The 23732-nt window shown below is 37.7% G+C and overlaps 1 protein-coding gene and 1 long non-coding RNA gene across 4 annotated transcripts in view; one reads left to right on the plus strand and one right to left on the minus strand.

Moving 5' to 3' along the window:
* The window catches only part of LOC306698752, a 44841-nt gene extending 41963 nt beyond the window's left edge, over positions 1 to 2878 (plus strand). For both annotated transcript variants that reach the window (XR_013767156.1, XR_013767157.1), the window contains one exon: positions 2105 to 2878. This is a non-coding gene — a long non-coding RNA (uncharacterized lncRNA). The remainder of the gene's footprint in view (positions 1 to 2104) is intronic.
* On the minus strand, positions 22 to 9577 carry ska1 (spindle and kinetochore associated complex subunit 1). Of its 2 annotated transcripts, none has more exons than XM_079163220.1 (7): positions 9467 to 9577; positions 8214 to 8303; positions 7906 to 8015; positions 6643 to 6737; positions 4436 to 4573; positions 1253 to 1422; positions 22 to 1125 (listed from the first exon to the last, which is right to left on the minus strand). In XM_079163220.1, exons 2-7 carry the CDS (start codon positions 8293 to 8295, stop codon positions 977 to 979), a joined length of 744 nt encoding a protein of 247 aa, XP_079019346.1. In that variant the 5' UTR covers positions 8296 to 8303; positions 9467 to 9577; the 3' UTR covers positions 22 to 976. The 2 variants fall into 2 exon arrangements, with proteins under 2 accessions (XP_079019346.1, XP_079019345.1); XM_079163219.1 differs by having other exon boundaries at positions 9378 to 9544.
* Positions 9578 to 23732: the final 14155 nt, after the last annotated feature.

A 23732-nucleotide genomic window follows, 5' to 3' on the forward strand; every position in this document is an offset into this window, starting at 1 on the left:
AAGACCCAAAAGATCTATTGATCGCATGAGCATTATTTTATTGGTTGGTTTTCTTTTATCGGCAACCACAATTTGCATAAATCGAAACATCTGAGGGGGAAAAAAAAAACATATTGCCAAATACAAAAATGTTTTATATTCGGTGTAGATTGGCTCGAGATAGATGGGTTTGAATTATTTTGCTTTTGGTCTGAAAAGACCAAAAGAGCTGGATTCAGTGTTGCTCGTGTTCTTCTCAATTGCTGATTCTGCAGCAAGAAAACAGCACACAAAATCGTATCACTTTACTTAAAAACAAAAAAATACTTTGAAGATCAGATTTATTACATTTGTATCGAAAATAATGTATTTATAGTACCACATCCAGAGTCAATTTAGCAATACAGATATACTTTGTTACTTGACTAATATTCAACCCTTGTCTTTGACTGGACAGGTCCATTAGAGCAGTTGAGGATAATATTCATAGCCTCATTATATTCATAGCCTGACATGGAAGTCATTGTTGGAGATATGTCCACTCTCCATAAATGTGTTTAGGCAGAGTTACCAGTTAAACAAACACGTACGCTGGCTTTTCATATTGGATTCATTGTTAAGTATAACAATACGACCAGTCTAGCTTTCACATTTTCTCAAAGCTGTACTGCAGATACACATGTTAAATAAAATACTATGCAAGACATTTTCATTTGGCGAGCTAAATACAATCTCCTGCGACCCATCCGTGGATACAGAAACTGTACAGAAAGCACATAAAGTACATAAAGCACTGAAAGGCAAATGGGCCAGATCATAGTGATCCTTCTACTTTTTCAAATCAGAAGCTGATTTTATTCCAATTGGGTATCATCAGCATAATAAGGTAACATGTGTTTTCGAGTGCTGTGACCTGGAGTGAGCATTTAAATGGAGAAGATAACTGAACGTTAAAGTGAACCTTGAAGAGTAATCCATGTCATGAAAGCGCGCTCCTTCATAACAACATGTAGCGGGTGATGCCCCCTCCTCGGAGCTCTCGAAGGCGCCGGCAGTGTCGCAGCATGTTTAAAATCCCGTGAAATCGTTTGTCTGCCTTCATCTGAGTAAATTCGCGAATGTCGTCGTCCACCACAAAATACTGACCTGAAAGACATTCGGACAGGTCTGTCACCACTTGGACTGAGCGTATTGATGTATGGGATCAGATCAAAATGTCACATCAGAATTTATTGATAGAACTTTGCTTAGAGCAGCTTTGCTCTCAGTGTACCTTTTGTATCCTTCGTCTCCTGGACCTTGAAGCGCTGGTGCAGCTTGCGCGCATGATTGTTGAGAGTTTTCTCCGACTGACTGAGGATCTTGTACTTGGCTGTTACAGCAGCGTTGATGCTCTGCACGGCTGCATTGAGTTGATGATACGACACGCGTCCTTTCATGTACCTGAGGGGGACAGACGACCAGCTTTAGAGAACATAAAGCTTATAAAGAAAGCTTCAACGTAAATACATTCAACAAAGAAACCTTCTCCTCAATGTGCTATCCACTCAGAGCTGGAATATGGTCAAACATGTCATCATCAATAGAAAAGAAAAAGTCCTAACATGCTAAATAACAGTGATATTTGTGTCTATTTTTCAAAGAGTGAAAGTGAATCCAAATCTGACGTGTAGAGCAGACACAAGTCACACAGTGCAGAAGACAACAAACCACAATACAACCTCAGGACAGACTTCGCTCCACAGAGAGCCATGCATATTTAGAAATGAGCGATTTTAAAACTAAATGCAGACATCTCAATTTGAAACACATTAACTTTTGTTTTTATAATTATTGTCTTACTTTCTTTAAGGTCATATATATATATATTTTAATGATTGCCAACAGGAATAAAGATACAGATGAATGCTTTTTGAGTCAGATGAGGCCATATCCACCAAAGATGTTCAGTCAGTCGGGGGTTCAAGGGGCCATTTTACATTGATTTATTTTTACTTGATAAAGGAATCAATTCAATTGACAGTTGATTCTGAATGTTTATTATGGTTATATAAATACTTAATTTCTTACAAATTGTTTGATAATTGTTTGTTATGAAACACTGATATGTTGTCTTTTTATGCAGTTCAACAGAGGTGGAGGTCTGATTTCTGTGTTTCACATCATCTTTATTTTGCCATGTTGATGTTAACATTACCTAGCTAGCTACAACATGGAGTGGCTTCAAATTCACAAAACAGCTTTAATCTTATCCATTTCATGATGTGCATATGTAAACCATTGTGGGTGATATGTGTGGGTGTTTTGATAGATTGTAAATATTTGAATGGCCAAAGGGGGGAATTGATCAAGTTCTTTTAGATATGACTTGTATCGCTTCAACCTAAACCCAATCTAAAAGAGTCTAAACCACAGCTAGAGGTGAAAAGAGCCAGAGAAAGTCCATTTAGTACGTTAACTAGTTGTCAACCGATTCAGTAACTACACAGTGAAATATTACAGAGAAAACATTAGGACAAATCTAGGACAGTAGCAGGTCCACAAATGCAGGCATACGCTCTGTATTATGTTAGATAACCGACCAATGAAAATTAAAACATAGAAGAAACAAAAGCGTAAAGTACATGGACCTGAAGACCAGCGGGAGGTTCCAACATTTATCTCGTATGAGTGACGCAAGTCACTCAAGGGGGGGAATGTGGGGAAAAAGGATTTGTGTCTTGAAATATATTTGTGTAAAATCAATCATATCCATAATTTGAAATGTATCCATGTATTGTATACTGTGATATTGGCCATATCATTGTCATATGTTGTTCACATCACGGAGACAGGGAGTCTAGTATAGTGGCATTGAAGCCCGGCTGAAGATAGAGGAGGGATGACGTAGATAAACAAGTAGGGCAAGATTTCTAACGGGGGGGGGGACTTAGGGTAGAAATAATGAACAATGCTATTGTGACGTGAGTTGACTCTGGACAGCTTGGTTTAGTTGTTTACTTTGTGATTCAAATAAATCTGCATGAACTGAAGAAAATCCAATCTCTCTTGTGTTCTGTGGGTGGTCGTTACTGAGCTCCTAATAGTGAGATCCTGTGGTGTCTCACCACGAGTCAGAAGAGAACAGTTACTGAGCCAGCCGTTAGGTAACGTCAAACCACAACACTAGCAAGAGCAGATGAAGGAAACATCGCCATACTCTGTGTCAAACAGTGGCAGGCCGTGCATTTTATACCTGGGCCTTCACTGCTATCATGCAGCTGAAATACCACCTTATGACCTCGGCGCCACAGCTATGGTTATCATTTGTTTCTTGGGCTGTAACAATATACATATTTGTATTAACCCGTTCAGTACAAGGCTGACAAACCGAACAATACGTTTGAATAATACTAGTGCATTTGGAAAATGCAGAAGCTTAAATTATGGGAAATATAATGTTTTCTGCGCTCACGTAGGAGACACCGGTCTGTGTGACCTCTGAACCGGAACAAAAAAAAAAAAAAAAAAAAAAAACAGCTGAGGCACCGCAAGCATTCTTGGTGGCTACGCTAACTAGCTTAACGGACAACAGCAGCACAGTCGAGGGCCATTCAGATATTAGATGTAAAAAACAAACGCAGTTAATTTACCAAATGCTGTTCCTCCGTTCTTTGTTGACAAAGAGTTTCATCCCAGTTAAATCCCAACTCACAAATCCGTTTCTCCTCCTTCAGCCATTGAGTGTTAAAAAACAAAGCTAGGTAAAAGAATAAATAATCTACACCAAGCAAAATGCAAAAAAAATGTCATAATTTCTTCCATATTTTTCAATTTGAACTCTTACTACTCCGACTAAGCTTCTGCTTCGGTTTCTTTTTCCAATAGTCACATGCTCGCCCACTGACCAATCACAGCACACGCTGCACCTCACTGCAGAGCTGCACCTGGAAACTGAGCTGTGTGTTAATGCTGACATACTTGTAGGCCAGCTAGCAGCTCTGGCACGTCAAAGAATACGCCCAACATGTCAAACTAAAGATCTGATTGGTTGAAGACTATGACAATCAACAATATCGTCCCCATTCACTTCAACTGCACATGGATTCACTGGTGAGTCTGCAGGCCTGGGGCCTCTCTTCTTACCTAGAGATACAGAGGTGTAATCTGATTGGATAAAAGCTCTACTTAAAACAAGCTGCACTGGAAGTAGAGCAACTGAGGAAGACAGTAGCTGTGCAATGAGAAAATAAGCTAATGGGGAAAATATTTGTATAAATTATAATACATGTAGTGTATTTAAGAAGAAATTTTAAATTATAAAATAGCTTTAACTTCGTGATTCTGTTTAGGCCAGCAGAGAAGGCTTATTCTATAAAATGACCAAGAAGAGGTTAGAGTGCAATCCTTAGCTGACATCATGAAATATATCAACCATCATATCTTATGTTGAATATTAGTGAGCGGTGGCACTTACGGTGGGATGCTCTCATACTCTGGCATGGTGATGACCTCAATCTCTCTGACGACGCTCTTGTTGGTCTTCTTGACATTTTCGGACTGGGCTGGCTGAACATCTGCGGCTTCTTTCTGGGTCATTACGGGTTCACCTCCACTGAGAAGAGAGAAACATTACACAGCTAAACTCGTTATCCATTAGCACGGTACTGTACTCAAAAACAACCCCCAACATCTGGGAAGGAGCTCTGAAGGCTGCTTGTTCTCTGAGTTACACTTATTACACAATATTTTCTTAATATGATTATGAATTTTATTTAGTTCTGACTAAGGCTGCTTCGAAGCTTCGACCGTTGCCATGGTAATCGACCTCCTGCATTACATGCAACAATTCCAAATAGCGCATGAAATGAGGAATAGAAATCCTGCATTATTCAATATGCATCAACATTAATTATTAGGAATAATTCTCAGCTGGACAGCTCTGTTTGTTGTGTGTTGCTGTATTTGATGCACATTTTCGTTTTAATAGAAAGGGAAGTCCTTTAAGTCTGGTTTCTGTCCTCATCTCTCATTAGACAATAATTGCAAAGTAAGGTATAATATTTTCAGCACTGTGTTTTGACTCAACCTGTCAACGAGCAGACGTCTATCTGACTGACATCCGTTTCTCCTCCGTTTCTCCTGTCATCGTACTCTAACTTTGGACTTATGTGGTGAAACTGTTCTGTTTATACTTGTACTTATGTTCTTAAGTGTATTTACTGTCAGTAAGTGTTTGTCACGTAATTAGCCCTTCAAATAATAGCCCAAAGTTCAGCTAAGTGGCTAACCTGGCTAGCAAGCCTGTATTTCTGTCAATGTATGTGTATTAATGCTTTAGTTAAGCATTTACTATTGCTAATACTTCAGTTCTACAATTCGTGTTCTGTGTTTATTTCAGAAACTCTTTCAACTTCGTACAAACTCTTTCAACATCGTTCAACATCTGTAAATCTGTCACCAAGCTGTAAGACTGTATGCCAGACTGAATACAGTAATGTATGGAACAAACAGATGTCTGCGTGTTCTCTGACCGGAACCCTGTAGTGGTCAATTTCTGCATCTTTACACCAGTCTCTCAGGGGTCGAATCCCCAACAAACCTATAGTGCAGGGGTGGCCAACCCGCGGCTCCCGAGCCGCATGCGGCTCTTTGCCCGGTTTCATGCGGCTCTTACGTTCATATCGAAGTTTGTATTTGTGTTTTTTTAATGTGCGTGTTCGCTTCGCTTGAGTTAAATACGGTATTTTCGTCAAACGCGCATGTGCGTCCACAGATTATGTTCCTCGTCGACCCATTTAACGCCGAGACGGACTGTTTGAAAGCCCCGCTAGTCACAGATGAGGATGCGGCTGAGTTGGAGATGATCGATCTTTGTGAGGAGGACCAACTCAAACCTGCTTTAAGGGAAGGGACCATTGAGTTCTGGAAAAGTGTGCCAATGAAAAAATACCCCAATGTCAAACGGGCTGCGCTTAAGATACTGTCAATGTTTGGGTCAACATACGTCTGCGAGTCTGTGTTTTCTACCCTGAAACACGTGAAATCAAAGCATCGATCTGTTCTGACTGACACCCATGTGAAAGAATTGCTTCGAGTGGCAACAACGGAATACAAGCCAGATTTGAAGAGGATTGTTCAAGGCAAGGAATGCCAGAAGTCCCACTAAGTAACATGCATAGTAAAAGAAAAACACTATTGTAAATTATTATATTTTTGTTTGTGGACTCGGTTGAACTGAGAGTTTGTCTGTGTGAGACAGTGCACACAATGTTCATTGTTGAAAATGACTGGCCTGTGGTCTTAGGAGTCAATTTCTGTCATTATCATGTTGGTGTGTGACATTTACAATAAATCTGGCTGAGCAAAGGTATGTGTGTGTGTGTGAGGAAGGGATAGGGTGATGTTCATGTGTGTCCATGTGTATGATGTGGCTCTTTGCGGTAACACAGTAAAAAATGTGGCTCTTGGTCTCTGACTGGTTGGCCACCCCTGCTATAGTGCATGCTTGATTAATTCAAGTTTCAATTGCATTAAATGACTCAACTAGATACAAGGGATGCAGTCTGTACTTGTTGACTGATCTACTTGCTGCAAGTACACAAATTTGGGAGCTGTATTAAAAAAATGGTTGCTGGCCAGCGTTACATTGAAAATCATCACGCATCATATATGCGTCCTCACTTTGCTGGGCCTTTCTTTCTGGGCATATGTGCAGGTATGTTCTCCTTAAGGTGCTGGAGATCCTCCAAATCCTTCTGGAACGTCTCCTCAAGTTCCTTAAACACAATCAAACAAAAATGTAAAAGTATGGTTAAGGTTATTCAGAAACGGTGTCGTCATTTAGGGCTGGGGGGGAGATTCTTTGACGTAATGAAGAAACAGAAATAATCCATTTGCATAGCGTGTGTCTGCGCGGAGCAAGAAGTATGGCAGTGACCGGTCTTAGCATCCAGTCCCTCAGAGAGGGAAACGCGACCCTATGATTGTCTTCAGTGTGGAAGTATTTCAGACAAAAACTCAACAGTGTGGTGCAAACTGAGAATGAGAAATGGCTATCACAGCTCTACACCGGGTCTGCACTTTCTAAAGCAAAAGCATCCCAGAGCCCTTCGTCAGCAGCAACAGAGAACACTGCGTTTACGTGCTGTCACGCGACCACAGCAGGAGTTGAATTTGGGATTTGCTATGTGAGGGGGTGCTCTGTGATTTCACTAAGGGGGAGCATTTTTGATTAACATGTGCGTCATCTAACATTATTCCGTTTTATATTTTTGAGTGAGAGAATGATTATAACTGATGTTACAGTCTATAAATCATTTCAAATACTGATACACTGACCATCTTAACTGCATTTTAGGTTTATTGCAGTGATGAAATCAATCTGTCATAACCATTTCAAGTTGTAAATCAAGTACTTATCTCCAGTTCAGGGAAAGGTTGCTATGAAATACAGTGATTAAATAAATCAGTGTCACAACCAACCTTTTGAATTTGAGGACATCTGACAAATAATCTTGTCAGATTCTGCCACGCGTTTGTTTTTAAGAGAAGATGATTGATTCAAATATTGACATATTAATCACAAATGTTCTTTGTATATTTATTTGCATTATATTAGCTGCTATATTAATCCTGAATTTAAAAAATAATATTTAGAATTTGACGGATTTTGTCCACCAGAGGGCACCGACAAGTTTATTTGACACTCTAAAATGTCCTGTGTCCTGTTCTTTAATAACCACAATTTATATGAGATTTATCCAAAATGCATGTCGTGTTAGAAATCCCCAAAACTGAATGCTGACCAATATTTGGTTAAATATCATTATTGGCCTCAACAATCCAGCACTAGTCAAGTTTGAATTGAAGCAGCAACAGAAACAAACTTATGGTGCAGAACTGGATGCATTTCTCTGTAAAGCAGCTGCATTGGATGAAGTTTACCTTCAGCTGCTTTAGTCGCTCCTTCTGTCGACCAACACATCTTTCAAACTCCTCCAGAAGTTTCTCGAGTGCCACAAATTCTTGTCCAAGTTTCTTTCTTTGAGGCAATTCTAAATGTGGAAAGAGAAACAAACACAATTACACATTTTAATGGCACAACGCTTAAACTGTGCATAATAATAATAATAATAATAATAATAATAATAATAATAATAATAATAATAATAATAATAATAATAATAATAATAATAGAGAAGTAACAACCCAACGTTACGGGTCTGGTCTCATATAAAATCACTGTAACATACCGACACCTGACAGATCCAGCATGCGGCGTAAGGATGAGATCCTGTCATGAATGTGGTGGCTGACATCCTCCAGCTCACTCATGTTGCCGACTAGGGGACACATTCAATTCATTAAACGTGGCACATTAAGAAGAGTTACCATTTCATAAATAAAACTTTAACATTGGTAAATGTACTTAATACCTCGGGTTAACCTATTCATATCAAACTGTACAACTACCAGCTACGATGGTAAAAGAAATACAAAAATTACGGTTTCACAAATTCTGAAACTAGTTGAAGTCTCTGGTTAACGCAGTCCAGATCTCCAAGTATAATATTAGTGTGTGTTAGTTAGTATACTGTTAGTGTGTGTTAGTTAGTATACTGTTAGTGTGTGTTAGTTAGTATAATGTTAGTGTGTGTTAGTTAGTATAATGTTAGTGTGTGTTAGTTAGTATACTGTTAGTGTGTGTTAGTTAGTATACTGTTAGTGTGTGTTAGTTAGTATACTGTTAGTGTGTGTTAGTTAGTATACTGTTAGTGTGTGTTAGTTAGTATAATGTTAGTGTGTGTTAGTTAGTATAATGTTAGTGTGTGTTAGTATAATGTTAGTTAGTATAATGTTAGTGTGTGTTAGTTAGTATATGTTAGTTAGTATAATGTTAGTGTGTGTTAGTTAGTATAATGTTAGTTAGTATAATGTTAGTGTGTGTTAGTTAGTATAATGTTAGTGTGTGTTAGTTAGTATAATGTTAGTGTGTGTTAGTTAGTATAATGTTAGTTAGTATAATGTTAGTTAGTATAATGTTTGTGTGTGTTAGTTAGTATAATGTTAGTTAGTATAATGTTTGTGTGTGTTAGTTAGTATAATGTTAGTTAGTATGTTAGTTAGTATAGCTAATGTTAGTGTGTTTATCATCGAGACCTTTACGTGTAATGCTAGTCTGGAGAACAAAGCAGTGAAATCACAAATAAAATAAAGGTTACTCTTTCATTTAAGTTCTCCTTAAAAAAAGTGAATCGTTAAGCCAACTTCGGGGTAGCGTCTATCATTACTCAACGCTAGACACCACTCTTGTGTTTATGTGGTGAAGATAGTGAGCCAACTGCTCATGTTTAGCGCTGACGCTAGCTGTCGGTTAGCATTATTATATCGGGCAAAACAGGAACACACGGACATACCTTCAGACTGCGACACCACCAGACTTGCACGGTAAGCGTCTTTATAAAGTCATAAACCTACAAAACAGGGCTTAATTGAGATCATTCACGCAGGGTTGTGTTCTCCGTCACCCGACTCTTCCTCAATGTAGCGTTCCCGGTTCAAGCTGCATTTGAAATGGGACTCGCGGACGCTCTTCTTCTTCTTCTTCTTCTTCTTCTTCCTTTTACTTTTTTGAAGTTTATTGGCGGTTGGCAAACAATGAATTGGCGCATTACCGCCACCAACGGGCATGGAGTGTAGATCAGGACGTCTAGTACTTACATTGTTTAATAAAATAATCTTAACTTAATCATACTGCATAGCCAATTTTGATTGCCTTTTTCCATGTGGCCCCAACACAGTGCCTTTGCTTGCACATCCAATCTCTTGAGAGCTGATTTGGCTGCTGTTCAAAACAAAACAGCCATAATGTAATCTTAATCTTTTAATTGCTCTGTAAATTATTGATTGTGTATCCTGGCCCGCATTCCATGTACTCCCTCCGTAATACATAGAACAGCTCTTCACACTTAGTCACAGTGTCAATACATGTATGCTTTTTCTATGTTAATCTTTTATCAAAGTACCAAGACTTGAACTTCTCCCACCCTCACGATGGTCTGTTTATACATTACTAAACCTTGACATTCAATTTTCCTATTAACTAGTGCTGGGCAACGATTACACTTTTAAATCGCGATTAATCGCATGATTTTTTTTCGATTAATCGTGATTAATCACACTGTTATGCGCAAAATTCAATAATGAATTCAGTAGTGTATTGCGCACTTTTATTTTAAAAGTACTGCTATATGAACAAAAGTGCAATAACATTTGGTTTGCAAACACTTAAAACAAATACGGTGCTTTTTAACAGCAGTATTCCCTTTACACAGTAGCAGTTAAAATACAGTTATGATTCTGATAATAGATATTCAGCTGGTGTTCACAACTTTATTTTCATGTGTGTAAGAGATGCAATTTGAAATATACACCTTGAAAACTGCAAACATATCTACGTTGTGTTTTTTTCTTTTTTTTTAATGTTTGTTAAATTCTCAGTAGCGATAACTAAATGATATGCTTATTATACATATTCCAAACAAAAACACTTCAAACTAATTTCAATGAATCATTGCTTTTTTTGGTATTTTGGTCAGACATATATGCAACGCTGATTACCGTAATATGTGTGGTATTTGTTATACATGTACGTTGGTACATAGAGGGTGATAAGAAGCTGTACCTGGAGGGACTTAGGACCCAGGGGAATGTAGGTGAAGGAAACAGGTAAAGACGGAAGAGACGCCACACAAACAGCTCGTTCAGCGCTCGCTGCCGGCTGGTCGGCCGCCGGTTGTTGTGTTAAAAATGTCCGCTTAATAATAAAAAAAAAACTGTGTTAACGTGCGATAAAATAATTGTCGGCATTAATTAATTATTGCCCAGCACTACTATTAACATAACATATTTAGTCTTTTCTACTGAAATAAAATACCTCCTTGTCCCAGCCACCAACTATTTCACTTAGGACTTGGCCTTGATTTCACTTAGGACCTGATTGTTCCGCAACAGGGACTACAGTCCTGTAGTTCAGCAACAGATCTATTCTGGAGGTCACAAAAACCGTCAAGATGCATGGCGCAATTTTCGAGTAAACAGAAATGTGATTTGGCATACTTACTATTGACACATTTACTTTCAACAAGCCTGTTCTCTGGGTTCCATGGTGTAATGGTCAGCACTCTGGACTTTGAATCCAGTGATCCGAGTTTAAGTCTCGGTAGTACCTTGTCAATTGTCAAATGAATTGATATACCTGTCACATTGTTCACATGCTGGAATAGAACTCAAATGTGATATGGAGAAAAGTTAGACAATGCAAGTCCTGTAGCCCACAAACTTTGAGGTCTGCGGAGGTCATCAAAAGCGTCTTCTTCACAAGCCTCAACTTTGATCATCCACAAGACATTTTTGCCCAAGTACAGCGACATGCAAATCCCAAGCGGCTTCATTATCAAAAACATGAACGATAAAATGTACAAAGAGCCAAGCTACCACATGCAGGCCATCAATTGACACATGCCGACAATGACATCAAACAATGGATTGGACAGGAATTTTGCAATTAATGGTGTATTCAATTCAGTATATATGATATTTTTTGTTTGTGTTAAACAGCCGTTTCTGCATCAGAGAAAGAGGTTTACTTTTTAACCAAAAACATCCTGCTGTCAACCTGACAACACTAGGACCATGACTTCTTATCCCACATGAAGCATGACTTGAACCGTTCTCTCCCATGCTGAACATATTCTAGTCCCGTTTGTGTTTTGGTGTTCTACTTGTTGTCCTAGTGATTATGAATTGATACCAGTCATGATGAGGGTACATATTACTTTGTTTTCTTATATGGATGAAAAGAAAAAATATATATACATGTGAAACTGCTGCACCTGAATGCATGTGTTTAAAGTGTGCCATGTTGCTTCACATAGGTTAAATCATAATGACTGGCTACTGAATATTAACCCATTGAAACATAAACACATGTGCATGAATGAAGTATATTCTTTATATATTAATCTGAGAAACAGTCTGTTTCGTTGGATAAGGCTGAGAAAGGCAGGTGAAGTAATGATACTTTCTGCCTTTTAAACAGTAGTGTTTGTATATTGTCAAAATATAAATGACTTACAAGGCTTTTACCGTTGTAGAACCATCTGCTACACTGGCTGCACCGACTGAACTGAAGGGTTCGCAAGTAGATGGTAAATGCATCTAACATTTAAATATGTCATATTCACTGTGGTCATATCCGTTATAAACCATTCATTAGGGCCCGAGCACCGACAACGTCGGATCCGCGAGGTCCCTATTGTATCTGTAGGAATTATTAAGGGTATCTGACATGTCCCCAACCTCCCCATATTTGGTGAGCATAACAGGACTGCGGGAAATTTTGATATTTTATGGGTCCAATGCTCGAGCATACAAAATTACTTGCTAGCGCCACCTAGATAATGGAAAGGCAAGCCCCGACAGCCCGTATGTCCAAATTACTTAAGATTTTACAGACATGAGCAACTGAATGAGTTCTACAAAAAATCCTTTTGGGACCCTAAGCTCCGCCTACCAAAATTTTCCACCATTTTGAATTTTGTAAAAAAAAAAAAAAAAATCACTTCTCCTAGACCCTGGGTCTGATTGGTACCAAATTTGCTGTGAATCATTATTGGATATATATCATCAAACGTTATGAAAAGTTTCTTGATATCTTATTGCATTAAGAATATATGGACCAATGAATTTCATGAGGAGTTGGCCTTCTACAGCAATATATATAACTTCAAAACCATGTGGCTTATCATCACGAAATCTGTAGCATATGTTCACATTGTGTCCTGTAACATACCCTCAAATTTTTATTCCATACAACCACTAGGGGCCGATGCAATAATACTCTCATTTCTTTGCATTTTTAGGCATTTTTCATTGTTTACAGGCATTGTACTTTAACGAACTCCTCCCACAGAATTTATACAATCAACTTCAAATTTGGACAAGATGATCTAAAGACATTAATGATGAAAAGTTACTGAAATGGTGTCCTGACATTGAACGACCTTCGTTTTATGTGGCGCCCATGTCAGGCACATTTCGTGCCGTTCGCCATGAAAGAGGAAGTTGTTGTAACTACAAGGTACTTTATTCAATCTGCCCCAAACTTGTTTTGCATGATGCTGGTCCAGGCCTGAACACATCTCCATGCCAACATTTTCACAAAGTCATAGCGCCACCTACTGGCACAAGGAAATAACAAGTTTTATACTTTGATGTACTTCAACTAGGAAGTTGCCCAGATCACTCTCAAATTTGGTAAGGTAGTTTGTAAGACAATGATGATGCTTCATCATGAATATTGTGAGTTGTCGTTAAACGCTGCTGCCGTGGCAACGCGTCATTCGCCATGAAAAATGAAGCTTATTTTTCTGTGGCTTAGGATGCTCAACAAGCCTTGGAACTTTGCACAGGTGTCATAGGTGATGGAAATAAATATTTCATATGGCTTTTTGGCTTGACCCTTTCAAATTGCCTCGATAGCGCCCCCTACAAATATTCAAAAACGCAGCCCCAGCACTACGTTTGACCTACATGTATGAAATTTGGTAGGCACGTGTATCACATGAAGACTTAAAAAAAATGTCTTGCGACCATGCTCTAAAATTAACGGAAAGTCGGACATTTTGATTTTTGTGTGAATTTTCCCATGCTTTCTTGTCGCTATACTTTAACAAACTCCTCCTAGGGACTTTGTCAGATCCACTTCAAATTTGGTCAGTATAATCTAAAGACCGTTGCAATTAAAAGTTACTAAAAGTTTTACGTTTGCTAGAATAGCGTAGCTGTGGCATGGTGGCCATTTTAAGTGATTCGCTGTTAAACAAGCTGATGTAACTCCACTGGACTTGCTCAAATCTGTCCCAAACTTGCCATACTTGATAATAGTCATGGCCTGAGGATGTCTATGAGCCAATTTCCACTTAAAGTCATAGTGCCACCTACTGGCAACAGGAAGACAGCGTTATGTGACACACTGAATTTACACAATGTGGTCTATACTTGATAGTATAAAAATAGCATTAAAAATACGTCTAACTTGTGGGCTCGCTATCTGATGGTCGCAGATATTTATGGCCGCTTCTGCCGGCATCCCGCCAGTACCCCCGACGTGCGGGAGGATGCGAGGGCCCGTACATCGCTGCTTGCAGCTTTAATTCAGTGTGGCTTTGTGGCACAAAGGCAGTAGAACTGCCTGTGCCAAAGCACACTGACTGTAATCCTGCGGGCTTATTAGGGCCCGAGCACCGACGTAGTCGGAGCGGAGGACCTATTGTAATCGTAATGTTTATTAGGGCCCGAGCACCAACGTAGTCGGAGCGGAGGACCTATTGTAATCGTAATGTTTATTAGGGCCCGAGCACCGACGTAGTCGGAGCGGAGGACCTATTGTAATCGTAATGTTTATTATTATTATTCCGCTTCTTCTTATTTTTCATGTTTCGTCGCAAAAAGGAGGTGCTTGGGATACTGGAATGTTTTCGAGATTTGGCACGCAAGCCAGAATTTGCAAAAATTGCAGTCTGATTGGGTTGTCCAGCTGCGTTATGAAATATTGGCTCGCTAGCGCCCCCTATTGAGTTGCCCCAACATTGGGTTTCACCTAGCTGTATGAAATTTGGTAGGTATGTGGAACGTGATGGGGCGTACAAAAAATCCTCTTGGAATTTTTCAGTAAACCAAACAGGAAGTCGGCCATTTTGAAGTGTATGACGTTTTTGGACCGTTTCAAGGCATCATACTTTAATGAACTCCTCCTAGAGATTCAACCCGATCGACTTCAGACTTGGTCAGTATGCTCTTGAGACCTTGGCAGTGAAATGTTACTCAAAGATCACAAAAGTTATCGAACTATGTATCCGTGGCGTAGCGTCAAAAAGACACCATTCGCCATGAAAAAGGAAGTTGTTGTAACTCGGCCGTACATTGTCTAATCTGCTCCAAATCTCTCATATGTCATAACATCTGGACTCAGAACACACCTATATGAAAATGTCAAGTTTGGGACAGTTTTGACAAAGTACAGTAGAGTTACAACAGCTTGATGGATGATGGTGAACCATGTAAAATGGCTCCCACACCAAATCCACGTCGTTTGATGAAACCTAAAGCTTTTAGTAACTTTTAATCACTAAGGTCTTGAGATTGTTCCGACCAAATTCTAAGTTGATCTGATTAATTCCCTAGGAGGAGTTCGTTAAAGTAGAGCGCCTGGAAATTGCACAAACGACACGAGAAATTCATACCAAATTCAAAATGGCTGACTTCTGGTTAGGTTTAGAGCTTAGAGGCCTAAGACCTTTTTTTAAGTCTACATGTGATACACCTGCTTCCCAATTTGTATACATCTAGGTGAGACGTACTGCGAGGGCTGAATCGGCGAAATAGTGTAGGGGGCGCTATCGAGCCGACTTCAGATATTGATGAAAATGTCATGAAACTGTGAAATACACAGTCCTGAGGCACTGTTTTGAAGAAAATCTTTAAAACTATGTATACTTTCAAAAAATCCACGTTTGGCTTCCTCTCAGCCTGAAACGTGTTTTAAGAGCATAAAAAATGAAAACTGCATCTTTAGGCAGTAAATTGCTGAAAACAGCAGATATTGATGAAAATGTCATGAAACTGTGAAATACACTGTGCTGAGGCACTTTTTTGAAGAGAATCTTTGAAACTATGTATACTTTCACAAAATCCACTTTTGGCCTTCTTTTAGCCTGAAACGTCTTTTGAGGGCATAAAAAATGAAAACTGCATCTTTAGGCAGTAAGGTGCTGAAAACAGCAGATATTGATGAAAATGTCATGAAACTGTGAAATACACAGTCCTGAGGCACTTTTTTGAAGAAAATCTTTGAAACCATGTATACTTTCACAAAATCCACTTTTGGCCTTCTTTTAGCCTGAAACGTCTTTTGAGGGCATAAAAAATGAAAACTGCATCTTTAGGCAGTAAGGTGCTGAAAACAGCAGATATTGATGAAAATGTCATGAAACTGTGAAATACACAGTCCTGAGGCACTTTTTTGAAGAAAATCTTTGAAACTATGTATACTTTCACAAAATCCACTTTTGGCCTTCTTTTAGCCTGAAACGTCTTTTGAGGGCATAAAAAATGAAAACTGCATCTTTAGGCAGTAAGGTGCTGAAAACAGCAGATATTGATGAAAATGTCATGAAACTGTGAAATACACAGTCCTGAGGCACTTTTTTGAAGAGAATCTTTGAAACTATGTATACTTTCACAAAATCCACTTTTGGCCTTCTTTTAGCCTGAAACGTCTTTTGAGGGCATAAAAAATGAAAACTGCATCTTTAGGCAGTAAGGTGCTGAAAACAGCAGATATTGATGAAAATGTCATGAAACTGTGAAATACACAGTCCTGAGGCACTTTTTTGAAGAGAATCTTTGAAACTATGTATACTTTCACAAAATCCACTTTTGGCCTTCTTTTAGCCTGAAACGTCTTTTGAGGGCATAAAAAATGAAAACTGCATCTTTAGGCAGTAAGGTGCTGAAAACAGCAGATATTGATGAAAATGTCATGAAACTGTGAAATACACAGTCCTGAGGCACTTTTTTGAAGAAAATCTTTGAAACTATGTATACTTTCACAAAATCCACTTTTGGCCTTCTTTTAGCCTGAAACGTCTTTTGAGGGCATAAAAAATGAAAACTGCATCTTTAGGCAGTAAGGTGCTGAAAACAGCAGATATTGATGAAAATGTCATGAAACTGTGAAATACACAGTCCTGAGGCACTTTTTTGAAGAAAATCTTTGAAACTATGTATACTTTCACAAAATCCACTTTTGGCCTTCTTTTAGCCTGAAACGTCTTTTGAGGGCATAAAAAATGAAAACTGCATCTTTAGGCAGTAAGGTGCTGAAAACAGCAGATATTGATGAAAATGTCATGAAACTGTGAAATACACAGTCCTGAGGCACTTTTTTGAAGAAAATCTTTGAAACTATGTATACTTTCACAAAATCCACTTTTGGCCTTCTTTTAGCCTGAAACGTCTTTTGAGGGCATAAAAAATGAAAACTGCATCTTTAGGCAGTAAGGTGCTGAAAACAGCAGATATTGATGAAAATGTCATGAAACTGTGAAATACACAGTCCTGAGGCACTTTTTTGAAGAAAATCTTCGAAACTATGTATACTTTCACAAAATCCACTTTTGGCCTTCTTTTAGCCTGAAACGTCTTTTGAGGGCATAAAAAATGAAAACTGCATCTTTAGGCAGTAAGGTGCTGAAAACAGCAGATATTGATGAAAATGTCATGAAACTGTGAAATACACAGTCCTGAGGCACTTTTTTGAAGAGAATCTTTGAAACTATGTATACTTTCACAAAATCCACTTTTGGCCTTCTTTTAGCCTGAAACGTCTTTTGAGGGCATAAAAAATGAAAACTGCATCTTTAGGCAGTAAGGTGCTGAAAACAGCAGATATTGATGAAAATGTCATGAAACTGTGAAATACACAGTCCTGAGGCACTTTTTTGAAGAAAATCTTCGAAACTATGTATACTTTCACAAAATCCACTTTTGGCCTTCTTTTAGCCTGAAACGTCTTTTGAGGGCATAAAAAATGAAAACTGCATCTTTAGGCAGTAAGGTGCTGAAAACAGCAGATATTGATGAAAATGTCATGAAACTGTGAAATACACAGTCCTGAGGCACTTTTTTGAAGAGAATCTTTGAAACTATGTATACTTTCACAAAATCCACTTTTGGCCTTCTTTTAGCCTGAAACGTCTTTTGAGGGCATAAAAAATGAAAACTGCATCTTTAGGCAGTAAGGTGCTGAAAACAGCAGATATTGATGAAAATGTCATGAAACTGTGAAATACACAGTCCTGAGGCACTTTTTTGAAGAGAATCTTTGAAACTATGTATACTTTCACAAAATCCACTTTTGGCCTTCTTTTAGCCTGAAACGTCTTTTGAGGGCATAAAAAATGAAAACTGCATCTTTAGGCAGTAAGGTGCTGAAAACAGCAGATATTGATGAAAATGTCATGAAACTGTGAAATACACAGTCCTGAGGCACTTTTTTGAAGAGAATCTTTGAAACTATGTATACTTTCACAAAATCCACTTTTGGCCTTCTTTTAGCCTGAAACGTCTTTTGAGGGCATAAAAAATGAAAACTGCATCTTTAGGCAGTAAGGTGCTGAAAACAGCAGATATTGATGAAAATGTCATGAAACTGTGAGATACACAGTCCTGAGGCACTTTTTTGAAGAAAATCTTTGAAACTACAGGACTGTCTCAGAAAATTAGAATATTGTGATAAAGTTCTTTATTTTGTGTAATGCAATTAAAAAAACTAAAATGTCATGCATTCTGGATTCATTACAAATCAACTGAAATATTGCAAGCCTTTTATTCTTTTAATATTGCTGATTATGGCTTACAGCTTAAGAAAACTCAAATATCCTATCTCTAAATATTAGAATATCATCAAAAAGTATACTAGTAGGGTATTCAACTAATCACTTGAATCGTCTAATTAACTCGAAACACCTGCAAGGGTTTCCTGAGCCTTGAAAAACACTCAGCTTGGTTCAGTAAACTAAATCACACGTATGGGGATTATCACAATATTCTAATTTTCTGAGACAGTCCTGTATGTATACTTTCACAAAATCCACTTTTGGCCTTCTTTTAGCCTGAAACGTCTTTTGAGGGCATAAAAAATGAAAACTGCATCTTTAGGCAGTAAGGTGCTGAAAACAGCAGATATTGATGAAAATGTCATGAAACTGTGAAATACACAGTCCTGAGGCACTTTTTTGAAGAGAATCTTTGAAACTATGTATACTTTCACAAAATCCACTTTTGGCCTTCTTTTAGCCTGAAACGTCTTTTGAGGGCATAAAAAATGAAAACTGCATCTTTAGGCAGTAAGGTGCTGAAAACAGCAGATATTGATGAAAATGTCATGAAACTGTGAAATACACAGTCCTGAGGCACTTTTTTGAAGAGAATCTTTGAAACTATGTATACTTTCACAAAATCCACTTTTGGCCTTCTTTTAGCCTGAAACGTCTTTTGAGGGCATAAAAAATGAAAACTGCATCTTTAGGCAGTAAGGTGCTGAAAACAGCAGATATTGATGAAAATGTCATGAAACTGTGAAATACACAGTCCTGAGGCACTTTTTTGAAGAAAATCTTTGAAACTATGTATACTTTCACAAAATCCACTTTTGGCCTTCTTTTAGCCTGAAACGTCTTTTGAGGGCATAAAAAATGAAAACTGCATCTTTAGGCAGTAAGGTGCTGAAAACAGCAGATATTGATGAAAATGTCATGAAACTGTGAAATACACAGTCCTGAGGCACTTTTTTGAAGAAAATCTTTGAAACTATGTATACTTTCACAAAATCCACTTTTGGCCTTCTTTTAGCCTGAAACGTCTTTTGAGGGCATAAAAAATGAAAACTGCATCTTTAGGCAGTAAGGTGCTGAAAACAGCAGATATTGATGAAAATGTCATGAAACTGTGAAATACACAGTCCTGAGGCACTTTTTTGAAGAAAATCTTCGAAACTATGTATACTTTCACAAAATCCACTTTTGGCCTTCTTTTAGCCTGAAACGTCTTTTGAGGGCATAAAAAATGAAAACTGCATCTTTAGGCAGTAAGGTGCTGAAAACAGCAGATATTGATGAAAATGTCATGAAACTGTGAAATACACAGTCCTGAGGCACTTTTTTGAAGAGAATCTTTGAAACTATGTATACTTTCACAAAATCCACTTTTGGCCTTCTTTTAGCCTGAAACGTCTTTTGAGGGCATAAAAAATGAAAACTGCATCTTTAGGCAGTAAGGTGCTGAAAACAGCAGATATTGATGAAAATGTCATGAAACTGTGAAATACACAGTCCTGAGGCACTTTTTTGAAGAAAATCTTCGAAACTATGTATACTTTCACAAAATCCACTTTTGGCCTTCTTTTAGCCTGAAACGTCTTTTGAGGGCATAAAAAATGAAAACTGCATCTTTAGGCAGTAAGGTGCTGAAAACAGCAGATATTGATGAAAATGTCATGAAACTGTGAAATACACAGTCCTGAGGCACTTTTTTGAAGAAAATCTTTGAAACTACAGGACTGTCTCAGAAAATTAGAATATTGTGATAAAGTTCTTTATTTTGTGTAATGCAATTAAAAAAACTAAAATGTCATGCATTCTGGATTCATTACAAATCAACTGAAATATTGCAAGCCTTTTATTCTTTTAATATTGCTGATTATGGCTTACAGCTTAAGAAAACTCAAATATCCTATCTCTAAATATTAGAATATCATCAAAAAGTATACTAGTAGGGTATTCAACTAATCACTTGAATCGTCTAATTAACTCGAAACACCTGCAAGGGTTTCCTGAGCCTTGAAAAACACTCAGCTTGGTTCAGTAAACTAAATCACACGTATGGGGATTATCACAATATTCTAATTTTCTGAGACAGTCCTGTATGTATACTTTCACAAAATCCACTTTTGGCCTTCTTTTAGCCTGAAACGTCTTTTGAGGGCATAAAAAATGAAAACTGCATCTTTAGGCAGTAAGGTGCTGAAAACAGCAGATATTGATGAAAATGTCATGAAACTGTGAAATACACAGTCCTGAGGCACTTTTTTGAAGAGAATCTTTGAAACTATGTATACTTTCACAAAATCCACTTTTGGCCTTCTTTTAGCCTGAAACGTCTTTTGAGGGCATAAAAAATGAAAACTGCATCTTTAGGCAGTAAGGTGCTGAAAACAGCAGATATTGATGAAAATGTCATGAAACTGTGAAATACACAGTCCTGAGGCACTTTTTTGAAGAAAATCTTTGAAACTATGTATACTTTCACAAAATCCACTTTTGGCCTTCTTTTAGCCTGAAACGTCTTTTGAGGGCATAAAAAATGAAAACTGCATCTTTAGGCAGTAAGGTGCTGAAAACAGCAGATATTGATGAAAATGTCATGAAACTGTGAAATACACAGTCCTGAGGCACTTTTTTGAAGAGAATCTTTGAAACTATGTATACTTTCACAAAATCCACTTTTGGCCTTCTTTTAGCCTGAAACGTCTTTTGAGGGCATAAAAAATGAAAACTGCATCTTTAGGCAGTAAGGTGCTGAAAACAGCAGATATTGATGAAAATGTCATGAAACTGTGAAATACACAGTCCTGAGGCACTTTTTTGAAGAGAATCTTTGAAACTATGTATACTTTCACAAAATCCACTTTTGGCCTTCTTTTAGCCTGAAACGTCTTTTGAGGGCATAAAAAATGAAAACTGCATCTTTAGGCAGTAAGGTGCTGAAAACAGCAGATATTGATGAAAATGTCATGAAACTGTGAAATACACAGTCCTGAGGCACTTTTTTGAAGAGAATCTTTGAAACTATGTATACTTTCACAAAATCCACTTTTGGCCTTCTTTTAGCCTGAAACGTCTTTTGAGGGCATAAAAAATGAAAACTGCATCTTTAGGCAGTAAGGTGCTGAAAACAGCAGATATTGATGAAAATGTCATGAAACTGTGAAATACACAGTCCTGAGGCACTTTTTTGAAGAGAATCTTTGAAACTATGTATACTTTCACAAAATCCACTTTTGGCCTTCTTTTAGCCTGAAACGTCTTTTGAGGGCATAAAAAATGAAAACTGCATCTTTAGGCAGTAAGGTGCTGAAAACAGCAGATATTGATGAAAATGTCATGAAACTGTGAAATACACAGTCCTGAGGCACTTTTTTGAAGAGAATCTTTGAAACTATGTATACTTTCACAAAATCCACTTTTGGCCTTCTTTTAGCCTGAAACGTCTTTTGAGGGCATAAAAAATGAAAACTGCATCTTTAGGCAGTAAGGTGCTGAAAACAGCAGATATTGATGAAAATGTCATGAAACTGTGAAATACACAGTCCTGAGGCACTTTTTTGAAGAAAATCTTTGAAACTATGTATACTTTCACAAAATCCACTTTTGGCCTTCTTTTAGCCTGAAACGTCTTTTGAGGGCATAAAAAATGAAAACTGCATCTTTAGGCAGTAAGGTGCTGAAAACAGCAGATATTGATGAAAATGTCATGAAACTGTGAAATACACAGTCCTGAGGCACTTTTTTGAAGAGAATCTTTGAAACTATGTATCCTTTCACAAAATCCACTTTTGGCCTTCTTTTAGCCTGAAACGTCTTTTGAGGGCATAAAAAATGAAAACTGCATCTTTAGGCAGTAAGGTGCTGAAAACAGCAGATATTGATGAAAATGTCATGAAACTGTGAAATACACAGTCCTGAGGCACTTTTTTGAAGAGAATCTTTGAAACTATGTATACTTTCACAAAATCCACTTTTGGCCTTCTTTTAGCCTGAAACGTCTTTTGAGGGCATAAAAAATGAAAACTGCATCTTTAGGCAGTAAGGTGCTGAAAACAGCAGATATTGATGAAAATGTCATGAAACTGTGAAATACACAGTCCTGAGGCACTTTTTTGAAGAGAATCTTTGAAACTATGTATACTTTCACAAAATCCACTTTTGGCCTTCTTTTAGCCTGAAACGTCTTTTGAGGGCATAAAAAATGAAAACTGCATCTTTAGGCAGTAAGGTGCTGAAAACAGCAGATATTGATGAAAATGTCATGAAACTGTGAAATACACAGTCCTGAGGCACTTTTTTGAAGAGAATCTTTGAAACTATGTATACTTTCACAAAATCCACTTTTGGCCTTCTTTTAGCCTGAAACGTCTTTTGAGGGCATAAAAAATGAAAACTGCATCTTTAGGCAGTAAGGTGCTGAAAACAGCAGATATTGATGAAAATGTCATGAAACTGTGAAATACACAGTCCTGAGGCACTTTTTTGAAGAGAATCTTTGAAACTATGTATACTTTCACAAAATCCACTTTTGGCCTTCTTTTAGCCTGAAACGTCTTTTGAGGGCATAAAAAATGAAAACTGCATCTTTAGGCAGTAAGGTGCTGAAAACAGCAGATATTGATGAAAATGTCATGAAACTGTGAAATACACAGTCCTGAGGCACTTTTTTGAAGAAAATCTTTGAAACTATGTATACTTTCACAAAATCCACTTTTGGCCTTCTTTTAGCCTGAAACGTCTTTTGAGGGCATAAAAAATGAAAACTGCATCTTTAGGCAGTAAGGTGCTGAAAACAGCAGATATTGATGAAAATGTCATGAAACTGTGAAATACACAGTCCTGAGGCACTTTTTTGAAGAGAATCTTTGAAACTATGTATACTTTCACAAAATCCACTTTTGGCCTTCTTTTAGCCTGAAACGTCTTTTGAGGGCATAAAAAATGAAAACTGCATCTTTAGGCAGTAAGGTGCTGAAAACAGCAGATATTGATGAAAATGTCATGAAACTGTGAAATACACAGTCCTGAGGCACTTTTTTGAAGAAAATCTTTGAAACTATGTATACTTTCACAAAATCCACTTTTGGCCTTCTTTTAGCCTGAAACGTCTTTTGAGGGCATAAAAAATGAAAACTGCATCTTTAGGCAGTAAGGTGCTGAAAACAGCAGATATTGATGAAAATGTCATGAAACTGTGAAATACACAGTCCTGAGGCACTTTTTTGAAGAAAATCTTTGAAACTATGTATACTTTCACAAAATCCACTTTTGGCCTTCTTTTAGCCTGAAACGTCTTTTGAGGGCATAAAAAATGAAAACTGC

Source organism: Pholis gunnellus (genome assembly GCF_910591455.1).
Source record: "Pholis gunnellus genome assembly, chromosome: 7".
Lineage (NCBI taxonomy): Eukaryota > Metazoa > Chordata > Actinopteri > Perciformes > Pholidae > Pholis > Pholis gunnellus.